Raw genomic sequence first — 13,184 nt, 5'->3', positions numbered from 1 at the left:
TGGGCGCTCAGAGTGCTGGTGACCATGAGACAGGGCCACAAGCTGAGATGAGGGCATCACTCAGCACCGAGATGATCCTGGTGACGCCAGGAGGATGTGGGGCTCTGAGCGCTTCCTTAACCAGCCTCGCAGGTGCTTCACTTTATGCATCACAATCACCATTATCGCCAACTGTGTGTACATGACCCAGACCGAATCTTCGGAGATCGAGTGAGTAGATCTGCTGCCACTGCACCTCTCTCTTCCCTCTGCTGCTGGCCTTTGTCTTTTATCCTGCCCGATCTCATCTGAACAATGCTGACTCCTCTAACCATTAGGGTGTGGTTCATAAACACACAGAAGGTTTTTAACTGCAAGGAGGTACACCTTAGTGTTCTCAACTTTGGCCAAACATTGGAATTCCATGCGAAGATTTTTAAACGCTGGTGTCTGGGTTCAGCCCTAGAAGAGTTTGATTTCACTGGTCTGGGGTGTGCAGGACTAAGTATTCTCCTCACCCCCACAACTCACTCACTCTCTATCTCTCTCCCTTCCACACTCACACATTCATCAGGTGTACGCATGAATGAAGTTTGAGGAAGACCTACTCTGAAAGAACAACTGGAGCAAAACAGAGGCTGAACTAACAATGGCCCAGGAGTATAATCAGCACATAGCCCAGGAACAGAGCTCACGTTATCGCGGCTCGCACACTGCAGGGCTCCTGAGGTTGCCCGCGTCCCTGGGCTGGAGGAGAGAGCTCTCTAGTTGTCCTGAGGTTGCCCGCGTCCCTGGGCTGGAGGAGAGAGCTCTCTAGTTGTCCTGAGGTTGCCCGCGTCCCTGGGCTGGAGGAGAGAGCGCTCTAGTTGACCTGAGGTTGCCCACGTCCCTGGGCTGGAGGAGAGAGCTCTCTAGTTGTCCTGAGGTTACCCGCGTCCCTGGGCTGGAGGAGAGGAGTAGAGGTCTCTGCAGTTGCAGAATGTGGAGATTTTTCAGAACGCTCATATAGCCCTTCCAGTGCGATAACGAAAACTCTGTCTTTTCCCAACTTTTTTTTTTTTTTTTTTTTTTGGCTACCTATAACAAATTGCATGCCACAATAGAAAAGGTGTCCTCTTTCTATTAGTGGGTTAAAAAGGGGGAAATCATGTGGTCATCTTAGATCAGTGCTGAAAATTATTTGATAAAGTTCAATTTCCATTTTTTGATTTAAAACTCCTTAAAAACTAGACTAGAAGAGAAACGCCTTCTGACACAGGTATTCACTCTTCAAGAAGTAGCAAAATCACGCTCAGCTGTGAGCATGGAAACCCTGCCCTTTGAGAACAAAGGGGAACAGGCAGGGATAGCTGCTCTCAGGCCTTCAACTTCGTAAAGGGTCCCAGAAGCACCACAGGTGTTCCAATTTAGAGCTGGTAATATTAAGTACACAAAACATCCTACGGACTCTAGAGATAAACTATTAGAATCAATAAGATAAGACAGCACGATAGGTAGGTATAGGTTAATAGATATAAATCAATTATATATCTAGCAGCAGCAAACAAGAAATATGTTTTCTTTCCAAAAAATACCACTGCCAGCAATTAAAATATTGTGCTGGCACGTAAAGATATCAAGTATCCAGGAATAAGATTATCAAAGTATAATCAAGATTTCTGTAAGCATAATTATAAAAGGCATAGAGTAAAATTTAAAAAAACTAATAAACGGGGAGAAATTTTTATGTTCTAAATCAAAGTCTCAATATTGTAAAAACTCCACCAGGTGACTGGTAAATTTAAGGTAATTTCCAATCCATATCCCAACAGGCTTTCATTGTATTACTTGACAAACTGGTTCTAAAATGTAAATGAAAATGTGAAGAGCAGATTAGAGCCCAGACATCCGTAGGAAGCAAGAAGGACAGAGCCGCATTCTGGCTGCTGTGACCTGTGGGGAAGCCCTCGGAACGGAAAGCGTGCGCCGCTGCGGCAGCAGACGAGCACCCCACAGACAGACCAATGCAGACCAGGCTTCGCGGGCCGCAGCGGCCCCAGAGAGCCTGCAGCACGTGGTGCTGAACAAGCAGGAACCCCAGAGGGAAGACTGCAGCCGCGTCCCACTGCCACCACTCTCAGGAATCCATTCGACGTAGACAAACGGCTGGCTCTCTTCCGAAGGACATAAGCAAAGGAAAGCATTTCGGTAACTTCGGGTTAGGAAAAGCTTTGTTACATGTGGCACAAGCACTAGCCCCGGGGGAACGACTGACGCAGAATTAGGAACTTGTGCTCACCCAAGGACTTGGAGAAAGTGAAGAGAAGCCTGCTGCGAAGACGCCTGTACCACACGGGCATCCAGGGTGCTACAGCCAAGCCCCCAACTGCAGAGCGGGAGAGGGAATTCAATCAGCACTTCCAAGGGGCTGATGAGCGTCAAAGCTTCCTTAACTTTCTTTCATCAAGAAGATGCAAATTAAAATCACACCGAGAGAGTATCGCAGGCTCTCCACACGAGGAACCAGGGAGGCAGGTGTGGCAGTGGACGCAGGCTCTCCACACGAGGAACCAGGGAGGCAGGTGTGGCAGTGGACGGACAGGAAAGACCCAGAGCAGGGGAACCCCCACGTGGCTGGTGAGGGGGTGTCGCCGAGACTTGTTTGGAAAGCAGTGGGTCCTATCCAGCAAGGGTGCCAACACACACTGTGTCCCTATAGTTCCATGCTCGACAGCAATATGTACTGGTGGCCCCAGACGACGCACGCAAGGGAGTTTATGAGCGTGTGCTGAGAGCCAGATCCTGGAATCAACCCGAATAGCATTCAGTCTCGGAGCATGTGAACTGGTCCTGTTATATTCTACACTGGAATAGCGTATGGCAATGAGAATAATAGACTGTGGCTCCGCACCAGACAAAGCCTGAGTCTTACCAACGTGATACAGAATTGGAAAAGTTTCGTAAATATGACTCTATACAAAATGCAGAAGCAAGAAGACCATTTTGGTTCAGATTTGTCTTAATCCACGCACGGTTGCCATGACAAAATCCCTGTGGCTGGGCAATTTATAAAGGAAGGGGTGTATTTGGCTCGTGGCTCTGAAGGCTAGGAAGCCCAGGAGCATGGGTGCAGCACGGCCCGGCCTCTGGGGAGCTCTCCTCGCTGCGTCACACGTGAGACACAGCAGGCGTCTGCTCGGGTCTCCCACCTTCCTCTGGTGAAGCCACCAGTGCCATCACGGGGCCCCAACCTCGTCACCTCGGGGAATTCCAATCGCCCCCCACCCAGGCCCATCCTCCACGCCCATTAACACAGGGATCCAGACTGTTTCCAACACACGGACTTTTGAGGACACATTCAGACCACCCCAGAGAAGCAAGTGGGAGATAAAACGATACATGAAGACAAGAAAATGGAAGAAACTTAAGAAAACTGTAACCTCCAGGGTGCAGGAGGGAGGATGTAGTTGCAAGGGCTTGTACGTGCTCACGGCGCCCATTTCGTGGTCAGCAGGTTGCCACACACGCTGCTGTGGACCGAACTGCGTCTCCAGAAAACGCATGCACTGAGACTCTAGCCGTCCACAGGAAACTGAGGGCAGCGGCTGAGGCGGAATGAGGTCACAAGAGAGGAGCCGTGGTGCCCTGTGGAGGGGACAGCCACGAGGAGACGCGGCCTTTGCAGACTGACTCGGTGTGCACGACTGTGAGAGATCAGTGTCTGTCCTTCGAGTCTCCAGGCCAGGTCTCTCGTGATGACAGTCGGATGACCAACCCTCAGCACCGTTTACAGCAACCAATCTATGTTTTCATTCTGCATTTAGGTGCGTTTTTATTCTGCATGGTAGATTCATAAGAAAAGGATTTCAAAAAACCAAAATCACTTTTAAAATAAATGAATATCGCATAAAATGCAAAATACTGAAAAATATAAATCAGAATGTAGCTACTAGGTAGAGAAAGCCCGAGATCACACAGGCCGAGATCACGCAGCACCTAAGAGTTCCGCCCCCCTGGGCTCATTTAATGCAAACTGTTTTTCCTCAACGTGAGTTATCTGGGGATTCTGGTTAAATATGAGGATGGCAAGTGTATGTCCTGCCTCACCCTTTCGAAATGCCAGTAAAACGACCGCGTGGGAATAAGAACAGAATTATTCTAACAATGTATACGGGCAAGGAAAAGGGAAAAGGAAAACTGGAGGACCAATGCTGCCATGACAATCTTGGAAGACCGGAAGTGGGAGGAAGAGAGGTAAATCACTGCGCAAGCAGGCCTCATTAAACCAAGGGCTTGCAGGGGACGGCGAAAGTGAGGACCCAGCTTTGCACCTCCCACAAACCCCACAGGCCCCCGGCAGCCGACACGACTCAAGAGCATGAACGGGGAGCTGAGGGCGGGAAGAACACCGGGCAGCTCTGCCCCCGGATCCCAGCCCCAGTAACGGCAGGAGTTAGAGAGTGTTCTTTAAAGTTACTAAATCAATGCATGGCACAGTCATTGCGTCCAGCAGTCCAGAGGGGAGCACGAAGAACACTGAATACAGGGAGATGATGGCTAAAACAGAGCGGAAAAGAAAGAGAATTACCAAACAGGAATACTAGGTCTTATTTAAAGAAATGCATACCAAGAACAATATACTGAAGTGTTAGTTATATAGATTTATAATAACCTTATACTTATTAAGAGCATATCTAAAACAAAAATACAAACTATTTTAAATAACAGAATTGGACACCAAAAATCAGGCAAAGAAAACAGCAGATAATGAAATGTATTTAAAGCTATTAAATGTAAAGCATAAGGTAATATATGCAAACTACGACTAAGCAAAATCGTCATGTTAATAAATGTAAATGGATTTAACTCACACATATTTTTAAAAATTCATATTGTATTGCAAAGTGATATCCAACGTTATGTTGAATAAAAAATACACTCCACAAAGTGATACTGAAAAGCTGAAATTAAAGAATGTGCAACAAGACAAACAGAAAAGAAGCAGGAGTCACAGTCCTAATCTCAGGAAAAAGGGAAATTAGGCCAGGAAGTATTAAGCAGTACAAAAATGACACTCTGCAATGCTAAATAACCCATAATAATGATGTTTGCAACAAATATTGTGGCAAGAACAGTTATAAATCAGAAACTAAGTTTAAGGGTAAACAGACAAAAAACACTGTAGGGACAGGAGAGTTAAATGTCTTTCAGGCAACAGCTGATCAAGTGCACCAGAAAGTACAGGAAGTTACAGACAATCTCACTAATAATTATGAATAGCATGCAGCAAATTCTAGTCCATGAGAATGGAGAATACACTTCCTTTTCAATCACCATGCAAATGACCTGCTATGAAGCTGTGACAAAAACAACAAGATCCAAAAGGTGGACAAGAAAATTATCCCAGATCACACTGCAATAAAATAAGAAAATAATAACAAAAGCAGACAAAAGCAATAAGTGGATTTTCTACTTGGTAAGTTTGGAAACTTCCCTCGAAGAATTCTTGAATGAGGACAAACTGCAGACTAAAAGCAGTTTCATCAGCGCCCGTTGGGTGCAGGTACAAATGAGCCCCCAGAACAATTCATAGCACTGAAGTACAGGGTATTAATATCAGTAAAAAGTGAAAATCATTTAAGTACTTAACATAAAACTAGAAAAAGAACAATAAAACAAATGAAAGGAAAACAAAAAGAAGAAAGTATAAAAGAAAAAATTAGTTAGAACATAGAGAAACAGATCTAATAAATCCAAAAGCCACTATAAAAATATGTACAAGACCTTATACTGAAAATGACTAAATATTTTTAAGAAAAAGCTTAAAGGGCCTAAATAAATTCAAGGACATCTCATGTGAATGGATTAGAAGACTCAGTAATGTTAAAACATCAGTGCTGCCCCAAAAATCAACGGGCTCCCAATAAAAACCCCACACGTAGCTGTTTTGTAGAAATTGGCTGAATGGACATTACTTGCTTGGAGTAAGCAAAACTTAACTGTGAATCGCCTGACAGACATCGCGTTGTTGCTAGTCAGCAGCACGTCCTCTTATTTGCTGGCCCAGCTAATTTTTTGGTGAACTCACTTATGTCCATCTCTGTACACACCATGTGGGTAAATCTGAGGGGTGAATTTCCAGAAGTGGAACTGCCCGGACAAAAGGACATGTGAATTTCATTTTTGAGATATTCCCAAGTTATCTTTCAAAGCTATATCAATCTTCATTTCCATTAACATTAAATCCATTCCCTGTGAAGGATTTGTATTAACTGAATTATTGACACAATTTCCTTTGTAAGCACACCAAAAATATATAAAATATCAAAACCTACCTATCTGGTCCTAGACATGGAGACTTGTGGGACAGGTGCCTGAGAGCGCTGTGCCTATGGAAATTATTGGCCTAGATTCTGTTTTTGCAGTGCAGGCTGGTAACAGCCACCAGCTGTTTCTGGGGCCCAGAAGACAGTAAACACCCTTGGGGGTAAACTGAGGTTCCAAATATCACATCGTGATGCTTGAGGGAGAAGTAAGTCACACGCAGTGAGGACTCAGGAGCCCATCTGTTGCCATGTTCTCATACCAAGTGGCCCCACTCCTTATCTTCCCTCCCTGTCGTTATCCTGCTCAGAAAGATTAGCTTCACACCACATCAGCTGATAAGTGTAGCTCCCTCTCTCTCTGCTTGTGGGGAGATGGAGATACATAGCCCATGTTTCAATAGCTTCTTTTTTTTAAGATTTATCTATTTATTTGAAAGTCAGAATTACAGAGAGAGACAGAGAGGGAGAGAGAGAGAGAGAAAATCTCCTATCCACTGGTTCACTCCCAAATGGCTGCAATGGCCAGGGCTGGGCCAGGCTGAAGCCAGGAACCAGGAGGGTGCAGGGGCCCAAGCACTTGGGCCATTTTCCACTGCTTTCCTAAGAACATTAGCAGGGAGCTGAATTGGAAGTGGAGCAGCCAGGACTTGAACCGGTGCTCATACGAGATGCCAGCCCTGCAGACGGCAGCTTAACTTGCTATGCCGCAGTGCCAGCCCCTCAATGCTTTCTTGTGCTCAGAAAGAAGCTAGAGATCCAGAGAGGCCACAGAGGGGAAGGACATTCTAGATTGGGCACTAGGATGAGATGAAGGAGGCAGGGGAGGCAGAAGTGGTGAGCAAGTGTGACCAGAGCAGAACGCCCCTCCCTCCATGCCCTGGGCCCCCACAGCAGCACGGAAGGGCTCCTGGTCAGCCCTGCACGCCCGTCTCCAGCCACGCTCAGACTCTGGGCAGATACGGGACTGATGGCAGCCACGTGGGTGCAGGGAACACCACAGTGGAAAGGAGAGAATCTGTGCGATGGAGCTGGTGCTGTGGCAGCCGGGAGCACAGGCCTGGCACAGCGAGCAAAAAGCAGTAACTTCCTGTCTTTTCAAACGTGCAAAATGCTATCAGACGGTATGTGTGCTTTATCCGGCTCTTTTTAAAAGATCGATGTTCTTATCTGATGCTTTTTCCAAAAAATCAATTTTGTTTCTGAGATTTGTCTAAATGGATACATATAGATATGTCTTTTTTTTTACTTCTATATTGTATCCCATGAACGTATTGTGTATTTCTGGCTAAAAGTCATAGTTTTCCTTTCCGTATTTAGGTGTTTCATTCTCCTAGAATTTATGTTTGTGTGTGCATAGCATGAGGTAGTATTTCCTCTCTGTATTTTCCCAGCCTCATCTTCTTAAAAAAGGATTTATTTTGTTTGAAAGGCACAGTTACAGAGAAAGATAGAAAAAAGACATATTTTATTTGCTGGAGCACTTCCCAGGTAGCCACAACAGCCGGGGCTGGACCAGGCTAAAGCCAGGAGCCTCAAACTCCATCGGGGTCTCTCATGTGGGTGCAGGGGCCCAAGCATCTGCGCCATCTTCTGCTGCATTCCTAGGCACATTAGCAGGGAGCTGGATCAGAAGGGGAGCGGCTGGGACTCAGAACCGGTGCCCACATGGGATACTGGCACTGCAAACAATGGTTTAACCTACTGCGCCACAACACCAGCCCCAAGGGTCATATTTTTATGCTCTTTCTTACAACACTGTTGCAGCTTTGATTGGAAATGCACTTTATTACCACGGGAAGGGTCACATACAGAATGTGAAACCTCACACATCAACATGGACTATCTGTTAATACATAGAGACATCCTTTAATTTTCCTTAACAGTGTTCTATAAAGACTTGTCACTGGGTACACTGCACTTGTGATTGATCTTTAAACATTTATTTTTATTTCTAAAATGTCAGTGTGCTTAATTTCTGTATATTGACTTTTCACCCAGCCACCTCGCTGAGCTCCATAGTAAGTGATATTTCTCCGTCAGTCCTCTTGGGTTTTTCTATTTAGATAATTCTATCATCCAAATGTGCTGCTTCTTTCCGATTCTCATGTCACTCATTTTTCCTGTCTTATTGGGTAGTACAGGACCGTTAGCATCATGCTTCACCAAAGCCTTAGCAGTGCGTTTTTCTCGACTTCAAAGGTCGTGCGTTTAATGTTTCACTGTCATCATGGCGTCTGTGGTATTCTCACCACTGCTCTTTCTCAAGCTGTGGAAATTCGATTGTTAGTCTAAGATTTTCATTATGAGTGGATGTTGGCTTTTTATCAATACTTCTGTATTTATTAAGGTTGTCCTATAGTGTTTCATCTATTAATACAGTAGGGTACAGTAATGGATTTGCTAATCTATTTTTAATGGTTCCAGCTTGCCCATTGTGCTGGATTCAGTTTGCCAGGATGTATTTCATTTGATGTATCTGGGAATGGAACTGGCTTATAATCTTCTATAAACTGTCCCGTGTGGGGCTCCAACTGTGCCTCGCTGCTTCTTTCTTACTGTCCTCGGGAACTCCACATTCTTCTCGCTTACTTTCAGAGCCACTCAGCTCTCTCCATCCCATACAACATGTCTCAAAGAGTGATCGAAGAATCTCTGTGGTCACCAGAAGTCTCTTAGTAGCCATTTAATCGTTTGAAAGACTCAGAAGAAAAATAATGCAATTATTTTATGCACAGATAATTTAAAAATCCGAAATGCAGGATTAGTCGTGATTTTCATAGAATTTCTCACTTTTTTGTTCATAAAAGCAGTTGTGTTCATCAAAGACTACAGTGCGTGGTGGTTAATATGAAGCGAATGGCAGGCACAGTGACGATTTGCTCCCCAAATGGACGCAACAGCCAGGCCTGGGCCAAGCCAAGGCTGGGAGCTGGAGTTCCATCATCTGCACAGCAGAGGCCCCAGCACTGGAGCCACGAGCCACTGCTTTCCCAGGAGCATCAACAGGAAGCTAGACTGGAAGCAGAGCATCCGGATCCAAACCCACAGCCCAGTATAGATGCTGGCGCACAAGCGGTGGCCTGACCCACGACACCACAGCACCAGCTCCAGGAAGCGTTTCCTAACAATGTATTCCTTGTCATTTGCAGTTGTTTACATTTGTGAAACTTGCATTTGCCAGCATTACTTTTGCATTGCATAATATCCCAATTCACAAAAATGAATCAGCACTTCAAAAGTGGTCTGCTAAAATGTAATAATGAGAAAAATTTAAATATATATCCTACAACATGAAATAAGGTCACAAATATAAGTAATAAATAGACTCCATCACAAAAATAAAAATGTAAACCTGGCTTGAGACAGGTAGGAAATAATCTCACAAAAGCAGATAAAAATATAGAAGAAAACAGAAGCCACGGCAGTGAATAAGTTACTGAATTTTGTGAGACCAGTGATCCCTTTGCCTTCATACCTACTTTATGATCTAACATTTGGGTCAGAACTTCCAATAAAGCTCATCAACCTCACTCTTCAACCAACTGGCCGTGTCTTGTAGAAGCACAAAATGAGTCTTCTCGGGACAAAATTATCAAAATCTGATGAAAAGGTGAGAAGACACCGACACTACAGAGCTAGCATTCATCCTCCTATCAAAATCAGGCGCAGTCGCACTCTTGCTGCTAAGACAGGAACTCAGCTCCAAAATTACCCACAAAGCTGCGGTTGGAGAGGAGCAAGAGCGACTGGTGGAGTCCCTTCCTTCGAATCACCGCATTCCTTGCAACGTCACTGGCTGTGACTCACGGGAGCAGACAGACACCTGAGTGGACAAGCTATGAAGGGCACAGCAGTCAGCAAAGGCTCACACAAACGTGAGGGGCGGGCTCAGTGACTGTCCTATTGTCAGGAAGCTGATTTTCAGAGCTGAGACCTCTCGTCTGGTTAAAGGTTCGTTTTAAACTATGCAACCGTCTTTAAAAATGTGTTGGCTTTGCACATTATTCACGGCTGTCAAAAGGTGCAACTATCCCAAACTTCCATCAACAGGTGGGGGATAAGCAAGTTGTAGTCAATCGATAAACAGAGGCTGCTGTTCGTCCCTAAACACGAATGAGATTCGGACACAGCACGCAACTTGCGAAGCAAGCCTGAAACAAAGGACAAATCCTGTGTGCCTGCACCAACAAGAGGCGTCCGGACTCCCGGGGACAGCAGCGGAACAGCGCTGTCCGAGTGGAGGATGGGAGGGACTGTTCACGGCTCCATTGCCGTTCGAGGTGACAGGAAAGATCCGGAGAGGTGCATGCCTAACGCATTAACTTCACACTTAAAACGATTCCAGTGATCAATCTGTCCTGTATACTCTACCAAAGCTGTATGGAAAAGCGGACACAAGAGCCAGTGCTGCGGCAGTGTAGGTTAAGCCTCTGCCTGTGGCACTGGTATATGGGCACCAGTTTGAGTCCTGCTGCTCTGCTTCCAATCCAACTCCCTGCTGGGCCTGGGAAAGCAGTGGATCACGGCCCAAGTCCCCGGGCCCCTGCACCCTCCTGGGAGACCCGGAAGAAGCTCCTGGCTCCTGGCGTCAGCCTGGCCCAGCCCTGGCTGTTGTGGTCACTTGGGGAGTGAACCAGCAGATGCAAGACTCTCTCTCTTTCTGATTCTCAAATAAACAAATATACAAATAAGTCTTTTTAAAATATTTATTTACTTGAAAGACAGAGTTACTGAGAGAGAGAAGGAGACGCAGAGAGAGAGAGAGGTCTTCCATCCGCTGGTTCACTCCCCAAGTGGCCACAACGGCCGGAGCTGGGCCGATCCGGAGCCAGGAGCCTCCTCCGGGTGCAGGGGCCCAAGGACCTGGGCCATCCTCCACTGCTTTCTCAGGCCACAGCAGAGAGCCGGATCGGAAGTGGAGCAGCCGGGTCTCGAACCGGATTCCATCTGGGATGTCGACATTGCAGGCCGCGGCTTTCTTTACCCACTATGCCACAGCGCCACAATGCCACTATGCCACAAATAAATCTCTAAAAAAACCAAAAACCAGGCATGTGGAACTGACACTGAAGCAGGACGTGCCACAGGACGCCGCTTCCCGCCACTCCGCCGGGCCGGCACAGCCCGGAAACCAGCGGGCCATACACGCCTCAGGACCGCTGTGTGCGTGGGAGGAGGGCTCACGGCCACGTGGGGGGAGGGCTCACGGCCACGTGGGGGGAGGGCTCACGGCCACGTGGGGGGAGGGCACACGGCCACGTGGGGGGAGGGCTCACGGCCACGTGGGGGGAGGGCTCACGGCCACGTGGAGGAGGGCTCACGGCCACGTGGAGGAGGGCTCACGGCCACGTGGGGGGAGGGCTCACGGCCACGTGGGGGGAGGGCTCACGGCCACGTGGGGGGAGGGCTCACGGCCACGCGACCGCGTCAGCTCTGCCTGCAGGGCCGGGGGCGCGCCGAGCGACCCGGAAGCCCGGACACGTCTCCGCGGTGTCCGGGTTTACACAAGCACTGCCCCGGGACCTGCCAGCATCGGGGAGACCCGAGTGCACAGCGCATCTGCAATGGCTGAACGTCGGGATTTCTCCAAACTGGAGCGCGGGGAGGGTGAGGCGGTTCCCCGCGGCGCCCGGGACTTTCCCACTCACCAGGGAGCACGCCGCCGCCTGCGCTGAGCCGGCCCTTCAATTCCAGCTCGCCGCCATCGAGAACGGTCTCCGGACGGCCCTGCACGGAACCTCTAGTCTGTGTTGGCTCTGAGAAGCCGGAAACACCTGCCACAGGCCCCCGCAGCCTCCAACTCGGAGTCGGGGACTTCTAAGTTAGGAAGGCTGCAGAGCGGGGGCGGCAGACAGCAAGCTGTGGAAGCTGACAGGCCCCGGGGCACACAGCCCAGCTGACGTGGGCCGGCTCAGAGAGACGGCTCCAAGTCCACGGCTGGACTCCTTCGCTCTGTGGTGCCATGTTCACCCACCTGTCCATCAGGCGACCCCTGGCCAGGAAGTACCGCCTCTCACCGCGACGTGGGGCGGAGCCACGTAAACACGTCCGGTTTTCCCGCCTATAAAAGGCTAGGGAGACCGGAAGTGCACGGTCTCGCCTCTACTGGACTGAGGGCGGACACAGCAGGGTGTGGTCATTCCCTTTCTCTGGCCCCGTTCTCCCTGAATGGAGCCCTAATGAGCCTGTGTGTTTCCCTCACTTTGTAAATGAAGTTTGTCGCACTGCACGCCGCGTCTGGGCCTGGATTTGGAAATCTCTAAGACAAGAGCCTGGAAGATGATTCAGGCCCAGACCCGGCCCAGACACAGCCAGAGGCCGCTCCACGGCCGGCCTCAAACCCGAGCTCTCCTCTCACGGGTCCGGAGGCGACCCGGTTAGTAACGTCGAGGTTCCGTTTGCTTTCCGGGGAAGTGCCTATGCAGGCTTGAAGGTCGCGTGGTCCCGGCCTCCCGGCGGCTACCACTCGGCTGCCGCGGGGTTCCGCTCGCCCTTCCCCGTCTCCGGCCATCCCAGGCCAGGTGGCTTGCGACGGGCTCCCAACTCTGGGACCTGCTTGGTTTCGCCTCTCCTGGGGTGGCAGGGGAAGCGCCGCTTGCTGTTCGTTGTTCAGTCGCCGCGTCTGTATCAGCCTGGATTGTGCAGACGTGGCGTGTGCATGGAATGACCAGACACGTTTTCCGCTCCCTGAGCTGCAGCGAGCAGCTCTTACTTAGCACTCGGCCAGCGAAGGTCGGGCTGTGTCTGGGCGGAGCGCAATCCTGCCCGCGCGCGTGGCACCAGCTGGTCCTGCCCGCCCCTTGCCAGTCGCTCTGGCCCCGCAGCTCCGGCCTGTCCGCGCCCTGGGCACCGCCGGGGCTCCCCGCTTCCCCTTAGCTTGGCTCTGCCAGCCACCGCCCA

General features: G+C 48.9%; 1 protein-coding gene across 9 annotated transcripts in view; it reads left to right on the top strand.

Moving 5' to 3' along the window:
• SCN10A (sodium voltage-gated channel alpha subunit 10) overlaps positions 1–13,184 on the top strand; it is a 118,709-nt gene that overhangs the window by 35,275 nt on the left and 70,250 nt on the right. For 8 of the 9 annotated variants that reach the window (XM_070073062.1, XM_070073058.1, XM_070073057.1 and 5 more), the window contains one exon: positions 133–210. In XM_070073062.1, coding sequence (XP_069929163.1) covers positions 133–210 — 78 coding nt within the window. Of the gene's footprint in view, positions 1–132; positions 211–11,701; positions 12,490–13,184 lie in introns of those variants that run through there. The other variant, XM_070073063.1, reaches the window with a different exon arrangement.

Source organism: Oryctolagus cuniculus, chromosome 4 (assembly GCF_964237555.1).
Source record: "Oryctolagus cuniculus chromosome 4, mOryCun1.1, whole genome shotgun sequence".
NCBI lineage: Eukaryota > Metazoa > Chordata > Mammalia > Lagomorpha > Leporidae > Oryctolagus > Oryctolagus cuniculus.
Note: the sequence above shows the minus strand (reverse complement) of the source record. Positions and strands in the feature narration are given on the sequence as shown.